The sequence below is a fragment of the Rhamphochromis longiceps genome, linkage group LG17 (genome assembly GCF_057381845.1).
Source record: "Rhamphochromis longiceps isolate RC_006_pf linkage group LG17, R_longiceps_female_GT1.1, whole genome shotgun sequence".
Classification (NCBI taxonomy): Eukaryota; Metazoa; Chordata; class Actinopteri; order Cichliformes; family Cichlidae; genus Rhamphochromis; species Rhamphochromis longiceps.
The window spans coordinates 7,818,355-7,830,915 of record NC_140573.1 but is presented as its reverse complement, the minus strand read 5'-3'; the positions used below and the strand labels follow the sequence as shown (position 1 = coordinate 7,830,915).

Genomic DNA, 12,561 nt, shown 5'->3' with positions numbered 1-12,561 from the left:
TCCATTATTGTAACTAGCAACACGCAAAAAAAGAAACTAAATCTCTTGTAAAACACACATAACGGAGAAGTCGTTTGGCAAAGCCACTGTCCAACTGCAAGCAGCTGAATGACACCAAACCCCTATGTTGGGAAAAGAAGAGCAGACAGGGGCCTGAAACATTAAATGCATCTCACATGTCATGTGACATTTAGTGAGCTGGCTCTACTATTTCAGTAGAGAAAGTCAAAGGTCAAATAATGGCCTGAGAGATATAAATAGAAGGTCAACACTGTACTCGACTAGAAAGGCCAAGGGCAAATAAAGCTTAGACCCGAGTGCAATGCAAAGGAATGCATTTCATTGCCAACCCCCAAATCCCCAACCCCTCCATACCCTGTAAAGAGTATGGATGAATAGCTGCACGGTTGTATAGTCTGCAAAGCTTGAATGAAAGTTAAGGCACAATTCTTGGTTACATTCAACAAACATCCACAGCATTTAAACTGCTGCAGTTCAGTGTGAACTAGGATCAGTTTTTGTCTTCTTCACAATTGGAATTGAAAATCTGCTTTTCACAACTGTTATCTGTGCCTAAAATCATTCTGATTCTTTATAAATATTCTTGAACTGCAAGACTATGTAACAAAATTAATGACTTCAGTGATGGCCACAATCAGCTAAACATGTACTTACAAGTGTCTCTAATTCCAGGAGACAATGTTGGAGCCAGAATGACATTCCTGTGTTTATGGAAAACTTGCTGATAATTCTCTAATGTCAAATTTAATGAATCCTTGACAGGAATTTTCAATATTGCTGTAAGAGATTTTTTTCAAATAATTAGTATTACTAATTTTCAAACACATTTATGTGAACAGAAGGACTTTTGTTCTTTTCCTTTAATTTTCTTATCTGTTCTGTCGAAACAAGATGGTAATGACATTCAGCAATATTAACATAAGTAAAATCCACCGTTACATGACAAGAGTGATAAAAAAAAAAATGAACATAAGAAAGTGTTGTGTCCCTAATAATGACATAACACTCTATTGTGACATGATAATAATGACATGATTTTCTAAATGTTAGAAATTAAACCCTTAATCTTCAATCCTTGATTCCATGTATCACAGTAATAACAAAGTAACAAAGACAAATTCAACAGAGAGAAATAATAAAGATAATAACAATAATAATAAAACAACAGAAGGAAAAAGAAAACAACTTAAAACAGCAGGAAAATTGTTAACCGTCTCCATTATAACCAGATGTTACACAAAACTCATCGACTACCTACAAATTCAATATTACAGGCCAGGCAACAAGTCAGGCAGCTGAAATGATTAGGCACTCAGCCATTTCTCACAGTAAAAAAATACACATAATCATTAAAGCAGAGCTAGAACAACTTATGATAATTCACATTCATGATATAATGCCAGATATAGAACAAATCGCTCTTTAGTGCCCACATTTAAAACCTTGACGAATACATTTTAGCCAGAATATAAAGAGCTGTCCATTCAGGCTGGACTTTACATTCCGGGTAGTATGGTCTCCACACAGCTGTAGATCCAGTCCTGTTTTTCATTGATGGGTAGAACATGTTGGCACACCTACAGGAAATCATCAATATCCTGCATCATGCTTTTTACATGGAGTGAATAACTTAAATGTTAAAGTGTCTTTTTTCTTCTAATAAAATAATAATGATTATAAATTCATTATAATATTAGCAAAGCAGCATTGTTACCATGCCTACTTACCATTTTAGTCCTGGCTGGCACTTCTACAGCAAACACTGTCATGCCTCTGCTACTGCAGCAGTTCCTGCTCTGCTCGTTGTTCACATGCACAGTCACGCTCTGGTTTGTCTGCAATCAAAGCAGTCAGTGTGCAACTGATTATTACACAGAATAAAGCTAAACATTCTCATGATAATCAGGTGCACTCTTATAAAGTAGCTGCTTTGCTTCACTGGATCATTCTTTTAGAGTCGCTCTCGTTGCTATGAGAAAGGACACTGCTGCTGCATAACAATTACAAATGAATAGTGCGTCTCTATAGCAGTTGACTGTATTAAGACAGTAAGGTTTGGGTAGTGCTATCCACTGCAGATGTTTCGCAAATACAAGTATCAATCACGTTGATGCTCTAAACGAACACCATTTTTATTTAAGGGATTATCTGTGACATTCTTATAATTCCTCCTACACAAATTTTGTACTCTACCTTGTTGGTAATGAGGGAGGAAATCCTGTGCTCCCCTTTGTAGGTGTAGATGAACACATTGTCGTGTCCCCTCAGTGCTTTGGCCCCTGTTCTAGCTGTGATGGACTTCTGGAGCGCCTGGTTCAGAAGCTTGGGCCCTGAATCCATGCTGAGGGGCTGGATGGATGGCTGAGTGCTTTCACAGTATACGTCTATCTGGAATGGACAGGCCTGGTGGAGCGGGAGGGAGGGTTTATGTAGTAAGTAGTCATGATGTGTGCCTGATATCAGGCTATTGCATGTATGCCAAGGATGTATGTTTATGTATTCTGACTAAAACCATATATGCAAACCTACCTCTACCAGCTCCAGCATACGGTTGTAACCCATAGCTTCCAGCGTGACCCACATGTCTGCAGGGTCTCCATCTTTCTCAGTGGCCTCCATCAGGTTCAGCTCCATGAATCCCTGTCGTGTCAGCTGGTTCTTTCTCATATCAAAGTTTTCTGTTACCACAAGGAGGTAGAAGACAGCTTTAATATCACCGTAATATCAATATAATACTGTAATAGCGTCTTCTCCTCCAATTAATTTCATATTAATTTCATAATTTTTACCTTTGCAGACGGCCCAGGCATCCTTGTCACACTTCTCTCCGCTGGTCCTGAGCTCAAAGAAATTGTACTCCTCCAGGCTGAGCAAACCATTGCCATCAAGGTCTATAATCTCAAAAATGTCAGACAGCACCTCCCTGTGGCAGAAACAGAGCAACACAGAAATATCAGCAGACCTGCAGGCAGCCAACTTCAACTTTTTCAGATGTCCTCACTCCTTCAGGTCCTGTGAGAAGAACAGAGGTAGCAAAGCACGGCACACTTTTATCCCAGTGTGGATCCACTGAGCTTTATAAACATTTTATAGATTAGTAAACACTGAAATTCTCACCAGTCAAACACTGTAAAACTGAGACAGCCTCACCTGAACTCCCTGGTCAGGTCTAGTTCTTCTGTGTCAGTCCTGTAGAACAACTCCACGGGTTTACCAGAAGGGCTCTTTCTGCTCCTTTTCTTTAACCTGCAGCCACTGGTGAAGGGAAGCAGGTGGTATGTCCCAGCATTCAGTTCCCCTTTCCAAATATACTTCTACAGAGATAGAAAAAAAGAGGTTGCACAGTAAACAGACAACACCAAAAATATCCTGGCATACAATATCATCACATTTCAGCTTCCCAAATGATTCCAGCTTTTATGATATCAGTGGATCTGGGTCTGGCTTTTATATCAATCAAGTCCCAATGGGACTGATTTAATAATACGAACCTGTTAAGACAGCCAAACTTACTTCTTTGTCTTTTGACTCAGTGAAACACACTAAATTTGTGTCTTCTTTAGTTTCACCAGCTGACATGACAAAAAGTGCTGTGTCCACTGTCATCCATGCTGAGGACTTGTCTGAAAATTAGAGCAAAACCACATGAATGCATAAAGATTTTACACAGGACTTTAACATTTTAGCTCTACAGACTATTTAATTCAGCACAGATTTTTACCCTACAAGCAATAAGGGAGGGTTCAAAGAAGATCAACTTACCCAAGATTTTCAACGTTTTTTTCTGATTGTACAAAATGAAATGGACCGATGAGATTTTACATTCCTCGAAGACTTTTTGCAGCCCACATTAATCCAGTCAGTCTACTGATTGAGCCAAAACAAATAAACTGATGTGCGCCTTCCTAATAAATGATCTTCCACTGAGCTGAAATTCAGTCTGACCTGATGCTACACGATGTAACAGATTTTTAAACAGCAAAAGGAAAGTAAATCTTCTTTGTGATTTCTATTCTACAATACTTTATGTTACAGCATCACAGGGAACATCTAAAACCACTCAGCTCAAACAGTGGTTCTCAAACACTGTTCAATAATGTACACCCCCTTTGAAATGTTTCTTCACCCAGTTAAAGTCGTCTGAAAAATAAAGTACAACCTCTTTCAGTTTTTATATATCGGGATAATAAAAATAACCTCACCAGCAGGTCTAAAAAATGAGGTAAATACAACCTCAGATGAACTACAAAACATGATATTATGTCGTTATCCCCTGCATTACTCCAAAGTACCATCGGGGTATTCCAGTGAGAGATTAAATATGGCCCTGTCCCTTTCTTATAGTAATATACACAACCCCAACTCAAAAGAAAAGAGACGGGACACTATGCAAATTCTAAATGAAAACAGAATTCAATGATTAGTAAATCCCATAAACCTATATTTCATTCACTGTAGAAATGTTTAAAGTGACAAAATGGACCATTTTAAGAAAAATATCAGCTCATTTTGAATTTGACAGCAGCAGCATGTCTCAAAAACGTTGTGACAGAGGAACAAAAGGCTAGAGAAGTAACCAGTCCTAAGTTGGAGGAACAACTAATTATGTTAACTGACAACAGGCCAGTAATATGACTGGGTATAAAAGAGCATCTTAGAGTTTCTCAGAAGAAAAGCTGGGCAGAAGTTCACGTCTACAAATAGTGGATGAATTTCAGGATAATGTTCCTCAACATAAAGTTGAAATGGTTTTGAATATCTCATAATCTGTCTTTCATAATATCATCAAAAGGTTAAGAGAATTAGAGATTAAGATCAGCATTCGATGTCTGTGAACTTCAGGCCCTCAAGTGGCACTGGTGTGGAAATCAGGAACCCTTTCAGAAATCACTGCGAACATAGTTCACTATGCCATCTACAAACACAGGCTAAACTGACACCATCGATGCTGAAAAGCAGATTTTAGAGCAACGCATGCGCCCATCCTGACATCTTTTTCAGAGAAAGCATCGCATATTCCAGCAACAAAATGGTAATCCACAAACTGCTTCTATTACAACAGCACGGCTTCACAGTAGAAGAACCCGGGTGCGGAACTGGCCTGTCTGCAGTCCAGACTTTTCACCAAGTGAAAACATTTGGGGCATCATGAAAGAAAAAAATATTTCTACAAAAAGACTCAGGACTGTTGCACAGCTAGAATCCTAAATCAGAGAAGATGGAACGACATCCTCTCCTAAAAGTCCAGCAGCTGCTCTGCTCAGTTCCCGCATGTTTACAGACTGTTGTTAAAAGAAGAGGTGATGCTACACAGCGGTAAACAGATGCCTGCTCCAGCTTTTTGAGATCAAATTCAAAATGAGACAATATTTTCTCTAAAAAGATACATTTCCTCTGTATCTGCAGTTTAAGTACCAACCAGGTCTGTGGCTGAGGCCGAGTGGTTGGATGGTTAGGTAGACGGTTGTCGTGTGGGGGATGTGGAGCTGGTACTGCAGAGCGCTGATACTCCCGTCGTCTTCCAAAAAGAAGCAGCCTTTCATAAAACTGTGATTCCAACCCTAGAAAAATGGAAAATATTCCTGTTCTGACTCAGACATTAATATAATATTGAGGAAACAGTGAGGAATAACAGTTGTTACAGTTGCATAAATACTATGTGTACAGTTTTCCTTAGTTACTTGTATGCTATTAAGTTTTACTACGTGTGACCCCATCTTAGATCTCAACACAATCTGGACACAGTTTTCCTGGTTGACAACAAAACACATTCATTCAGCAGAAACCAAAACTAATGTGCAGCTCCTGTTTAACAGGAGGACTGATCTCGTGATAGGGACAAAGTGAATAAAGCAGTCAGTCATAACAGTTAAGCAGCTCGCTTGATTAACAGAAAGTGCCATTGAGATAATTACCACTCCAATCTTCATGGGGGCATATCCATTATTACCCAGCTAATGTCAGCTCGGCAGCATGAAAACACACGTTATACACGCGCTGATCCAGAGGAGGGCAGCAGAGTCCCACTGCCTTTCTGCCGCAGCCTCAACTAAATCTTCCTCTAGGACTTGATATGGCAAATTGGAGTCCATTTAACTTTGATAAATACAGACTTTTCAATCTTGGGCCAGCGGTCATTCAAAACTATCAAGAGGCTACTTTGGCAAAATTTATGAATCCTAATATTTCTCTCCTTTTGAAATCCTGTTGTTCTTATTTCTGGCAGCACAACCGAAATGAGGTCATAATTTGAAATTGAACAGGAACATCAGCGCGAGGAAGTTTTCATTCCACTCATTGGAGACACATTAAATGAAAACACAGTTGGTGTGGACACACGGTAAGAGGGCATTGAGGGCCAACCGCGTCTGGAATAGGCTATATATCCTTTTAGTGGACAAATAAATCACCAAGTTAAACAAAGAAAGTACCATAAAGACGGAGCATGTCACTCCTTTAGAGAAAAGCTATTTTCTCAAAGTATTTATCTTGGGCTGAGAGGCATAAAAGATCAAACCATAACACTTCAGAGGTTTGTCCAGACAATATTAAATGAGGGGAAATGCCACAGGCTCCCATCCACTGCTTAAAGACATCAGAATTAATGCCCCCATAGAGAGAGGGTCAGCCTGCAGACTAATACAGGCGCTGTCACCTGCTCCGGCCACAGGTCTGATTTACTGTTTCACACAGGGTCACAGGACACCGAACCAGCCACAAACACAACCACACACACATACACACACGAGCATTTAAACCGCAGCCTTCTCATTTTGTTACACTTGTAACCTGTACATAAACACAAACACTCAGAATAAGTAAGAATAATCCTTACTGGCTGGGTTTCTATTCATGAAGACATATTTGCATCCCACACACACATCCACACACACATTCACACAGTTACAAAAACACATCCTACCCTCCACCCACCACCTCCCAGTCATCAGCCTGTGGCAATATAAAAGCCAATATGGCGAGCAGAACTTCCCCTCAGAGGTAATCTCTGGACAACCATTCTTTTACCTCGAGGTTGTCTGGCCCTTTCCAATCTCAACACCGCGCTCGCACCTGAGAGATGGAGCAGGGGGTTGTTAGTTTTATTTATATATTTACTCCCCACCCCCACCGCCCCTTTTGCTGTAAAGCAAACCAGCTGAGGTTAAGCCAGAAAGAGTGAAAACAAAGAGTGTGAGATCAATACAGTGTATATCTGTCTGCCCTGGGCTAAATTTGCCCATCAAAAATACTGCATGACACCAGGCAACGCTGTAGAGCTTCTTATAATGGGGTCCCTCGCACAAGGGCCCCACGTACTTAATATTTCCAGTTTGGTCTGTGATTCAAACTTAACAGCAATGCATAAACTCCAAATCATCTACAGATATTGTTCATTTTCTCATTAAATTAAGTTTTCTCTAATCAAATGCTGGTAAAATGTGGTTTTAAAACAGTGATATCAATGGATGGACTCTTATTTAAAGCACAAACTGATTGATGATGACTTTCATTATCACTTAATTATTTCATTTCGTTAAATTAAACACAAATGTACACTCTTCTCTGGTTCCAAGTGTACAAGCCAGTGTAATAGACTGAGAGGCTCTGGGAAAAACTGACAGGTTAACCAATAATGAAGTTATTCATTAGATGTAGCTATGAAGTCAAAACGACTGAAGGGGGTTACCTGTAAACCTGAAGGCTCTGGGAATTTGTTGGCTTTAGTGCTGCTGGATGTCATCGTGATTGAGCTTGACAGAGACGAACGTCTGCTGCGAGCTGAAGAAGGCCGGGAGGATGAGCGGTTGTCTGCAACACACACACAGGCCAGACACGTAAAAATTCTCATGGACTCACACACACACACACACACACACACACACACACACACACACACACACACACACACACACACACACACACACACACACACACACACACATCTCGCAACTTTTTTTTTTTCCTTGAAGACTAATTGAAGCTCGAAAATGTCAATTTGCTAATGAGTGGTCTGATTGTTTCGAAGTCTGGGAAATGGAGATGCGAAGGAACGAGACGGACTTATGAGCAAATTACCGTAGCAAAGAAATAAACAGACCCACTGTCATTGTGTTTGTCACAGATCTATTTTGCTGGGACTATTCTAGGCGGTCTACAGATGCATTAAAACGTAACCCCCCCAACAAAAGCTTCCATGTGAGCGCACATTGAATGTTGGGGTAGTTTTTTCTTCAGCAGAATGAACAGATAATCATCTCTCAGCAGTTCTTGGTAAAGAGAAAAAAAATATGTCAAAATTACCCATGTCTGATATGATTAAAATGTATATCTTGGGGCAGTTCTGGTTTCTACTGACAAATCTAAGACCAAATGAGCAGTCCAAATTGTTTTCGAGCTGGAAGAATAACCCATTCAACATGTGCGATCACGTAGCATCTTGTGTCAGAGCCTTGTTAAAATGTAACGCGTATAAATCAATACATGGGAGAGGCGCAATAATGTGATAATCCCGACTACTATCTGGAAGCTCATTTGTTTTTGCAGCAGTGGTGGACTGGGCCTCCTCTCTAATCCCTCATCATCTCCCCAGTGAGAAGTGGTGGAATCCTCCAAATCAATAACATGAACATGGACTGACCACTTAAATCAACCCCATCTATCTTCCCACTGTGAGCCTGTCCTTGGCTCGCTCATCCTGGACCTCGGTTCTTTTCGACACAGTGCTTCTAAAGTGAAAAAGTGAGCGTTTAACATCCACTTAATAAAAAAAAAAGTGGCTGGAGAAGCACACATTTCTCATGTTTGTAAGAAATAGTAGTTTAGCAAGTTGGAAATTACCAACTTCGAAAAAAAGAAAAGAAAAGAAAAGAAAAATAATCACGTGGGATTTCAAAAGTGATTGAACGCCTGGAGTTTTCCTCAGAGTTGACAGAGCCAATGTCAATCTCTTAATGGCAGAAATGATTACTCAAATCAAAACACTTTACAGTCTCCTCCCTCCAAACAGGCCACCTTAATTGTGTGGCTATTATGATGTATGGACTGTCTTAATGAGGTGATTTGTCATGGAGTGAGTGAAAAATCGATCAGTAACCGAGCAAATGGGAAATCTGTGTGTATGGGTGTGCATCCAAATATATGAAAATTTTGCACAAAACTGTTGTATAGTTGATGTTGTTTTTTTAACCAAAATTTTGATATCCCTTTTTTCTTTTAGCTCTCGCTAGAAGGTCGAATCCTGCACCTTTCTTTGGCGTCGTGTCCGAGTCCGCCCGCTGAGTTGCTGATGATGCTGATGACACGGAGCTCTTTGGTGGGCTGTATGATTGACTGCCAAAGTTCAGTCTCTTCAGCTTGGCATCAGCCTCAAGTCTCTCCAAAGCAGCTGTTTGACACTGCTCTACTGTAGACGCAAACAATCTGCAGAACTGACAGCAGCAGGAAAGCAAGAGTAAGAGGATGATGCATGAGCGATACTTTGAAGCAACAAGCAGCGGGATGAATGTTTACAGTCTGGTGTTAGGCAATGTTAAGAATGAGTAGAAGACGTATTAAATAAACATGAATGTGGAACAAATATGAGGAAGAATTAGAATTTCGTGTTACTCATTAATGTTCTGAGTAAATGGCATATTAAGATATAGTGTATCCATAACAAAAGTCCAGTATAAGCAAGCAATAAGAATAATGACGGAAGACTGAAAATTCAGTATAAACCTGATAACTTCAATGTTTCTTTAAGGCTGCACGACTGCACTGTACAGTATGTGTGTACAATCTGTGATACAGGAAACAGGGACAAGGGCTTTTAAGATAAGCTGTTTATAAAGTATAATTACATAAAAATCAGCAAAAGTCATTTCATATGTCTACACTTACTTCTGCGTAGTGCAGTTTGCCATCCTTGTTGATGTCAGCCAGTGAGAAGATAGCATTCACCTCCTCTTTTGTCATTTTCTCTCCTCTCTAGAAGAGCAAGAAAATATGCTTCAGTTCGTTTGCCATGTGATTTGCTAGTAAGATATTTGAGGTAACGAGTAGCTGAACAGTTGTACCTAATGTCTTGATGCATCCTCAACCATCCAGGTAAGTAAATCCCAAAAGGTTGATTCTGTTCAGTCTCTAGAAGTCACTTGGATGAGTGACGAAACATTTCTCCCACTGAAAACGCTAATTCCAGATGAACAGAATCAACCTTTTGGGAGTTGTACCTAATGAAGTGGCCAGTTAACTCAAAAATGACATCTATAACAAACTTATATAACCATATACCATACCATATTCACTTTATAACTAAAGTATAACCACTTGATGAAAATCTAATCCAAAGTGTTAGGCTACTCACAGTGATTAAGGCCTTCTCCAGTTCACTGTGTGTGATGTAGCCGTCACCGTTCACATCCATCTTTTTAAAAACTCTCATCAGCTCACTCTCCTCAGTTTTCTCCTCATGCTTGAGAATCTCACAAAAGTCATCAAAGTTCAGCTTAGATGTTGTAGCAGTCCAGTATTTATTAAGAGTGGCACTGGATGGATTTCTACCAGCTTGTTGAAGAACTGAATGGAGGAATAGGAAACAAATGTTTACACAAATAAATAAATAAATAAATGAAACCCCCTGTATCCACATTGTCCTGATGGTAATCAGGACAAGGAAATCATTCAGATGAATAGAACCGACAGTATTTTACAGTGAGATATGCAACCTTTTACCTCAAAAAATTTGATGCCGACTCAACTTCAATAGAAATTATAATTAAATTCAACACTTAAGGTGAAGTTTATTTTCAAATTTGGCCATCCTTCCAAATAGGATGAGCAGATGTCCTTCTTTAAGTGGAAATGCCACAGCATTTCTGTTCCCTGACCCCCTGTCCCATATTTTAACTGGTTCTACAGGACATGCACTTTTCTCCATACTGGATTTTACCAAATGCACATGAATGGAGGGTTTTTTTTTGTTTTTTTTTTATAGTCAGAAGGTTAGCCAGTATAATGCCATACTCATCAAAGAGTTACAAGTTTCAATTCACCAAAAATAAAAACATTTAAAAAAAAAATCACAGCTTTGGTTGAATTTTCAGTTTGAACAGAGGGAGAAATATGGTGTGAAGTCACAGAGAATATGTGTGTCATAATTGGTAATTATTGCTAAAAACTGGGCAGCACGGTGGCACAGTGGATAGCACCTGAATTCAATTCCACCATTAGGCCAGAGTCTTTCTGTGTGGCATTTGCATGATCTCCTGTTGTTTACATGGGATCTCTCCGGTTACTAAGACTTCCTCCCACAGTCCACAGACATGCAGTACCCTGCCTCTTGCCCTAAGACAACTCGGATAGGCTTCAGCCCCCCCACCCCCCGCGACAGAAGAAATAAGTGTGCCAGTTTAAGGAGGCTTATAGATGCTTCCCTAATAAAATATTAGAGTGTGTATAAAGACTGTTGAATGAGGCTATAAGAGCAAATTTTAACTTTTACTTAAGAGAACTGCAAACACAATTGGCCTTTACATGGCAAACACCAATCCTGGATTTTTATCTTTAAATTAGCGATGAAAAACCTCCCGTCATTGTTAATGTTTGCCCCACATTTAGGTTGTTGGGATCTGGTCACCCTGGTCTCAGAGTTTGGGGGAAATTCCCATTTTCTACTTTCAATCATTTCTTTTCATAGTATAAGTATAGAACACAGAGAAAAGTGGCCCATTATAGTGAAACTCAGCGATAAAAACTTGTTACTTACTACACATCACAATCACAATGAACTGCTTACAAAGGTTTATTTGTTGCTAGCTAACAATCAGTGAGTTGTCTTCGCTTACCACGGCATAAGTGCTGTTTCGAAGTGATATTTGTCAAACTAGATCTGAACACAGCCAGGTACGCGGCTCTGCACTGCATGTAGAAAGCCTCATCCTCTTCAGAAGGACGGGGTGACTCCTGAAAAGACATCTTCCGAAGAACAGATCGACCTGCTTACCCTTAGCTAAGTCTCGCCAGCTTAGAAAAAAACGGTAGCCGGATATGGCAGCTTTTACCTCATTATCAAGCTGTGACCGTCATGTTTAACCAGCTAAATGCAGTGTATTGAATAAGATTAGAATGAAACAATGACACTTATCGTCACACATCATACTGGTACATCTAGGCTGTTGCTATGTAAACAAAAAAAATCCAACGGTACGCATGAAAACGGACACGGAAGAAACACAAGTTAAACGTTCCGGTTGCTTTTAAAACGGACGTGAAGCGGTGCTTGCCCTGCCGAGGTGATTAAAAACAATATGTATGATAAAAAAAACATCGCATTTAAAACGTTGTTTGAGTCTTTGTTTTTAGGAAAATGTATTTTAGGAAGTTCGTATATAGCAAAACATAAAAACTACAAATGCGATCGCATAGTAAGCTGTTCCTGAAGGCTTTAAACTTAAAAAGACAAAAAAAAAAAAAAAAAGGATAAAGTATTCTTCCGTGAAAATTTGGTAGCTCTTTATTACTTTAGGTCGTTCATTTATGATTTTTTCCATATCATCTATG

At 39.6% G+C, this 12,561-nt stretch overlaps 1 protein-coding gene across 1 annotated transcript; it reads right to left on the bottom strand.

Annotated features, from left to right (window-relative positions):
- Nucleotides 1-339: 339 nt before the first annotated feature.
- Nucleotides 340-12,014, bottom strand: efcab7 (EF-hand calcium binding domain 7). Its single transcript, XM_085386774.1, has 13 exons — nucleotides 11,847-12,014; nucleotides 10,367-10,578; nucleotides 9,901-9,987; nucleotides 9,266-9,449; nucleotides 7,709-7,830; nucleotides 5,441-5,582; nucleotides 3,535-3,644; nucleotides 3,172-3,335; nucleotides 2,811-2,944; nucleotides 2,551-2,699; nucleotides 2,215-2,424; nucleotides 1,749-1,856; nucleotides 340-1,598 (listed from the first exon to the last, which is right to left on the bottom strand). Exons 1-13 carry the CDS (start codon nucleotides 11,974-11,976, stop codon nucleotides 1,518-1,520), a joined length of 1,833 nt encoding a protein of 610 aa, XP_085242900.1. The 5' UTR covers nucleotides 11,977-12,014; the 3' UTR covers nucleotides 340-1,517.
- Nucleotides 12,015-12,561: the final 547 nt, after the last annotated feature.

What these genes read in the sequence shown, in the direction of transcription:
- efcab7 (XM_085386774.1), bottom strand. Translation starts at nt 11,976, where the DNA reads ATGTCTTTTCAGGAGTCACCCCGTCCTTCTGAAGAGGATGAGGCTTTC. An exon ending in CAGAGCCTTCAGGTTTACAG is followed by an intron (nt 5,583 to 7,708) that starts GTAACCCCCTTC and finishes CCATTTTTCTAG; the next exon opens with GGTTGGAATCACAGTTTTAT. An exon ending in GACCTGACCAGGGAGTTCAG is followed by an intron (nt 2,945 to 3,171) that starts GTGAGGCTGTCT and finishes TTTCTGCCACAG; the next exon opens with GGAGGTGCTGTCTGACATTT.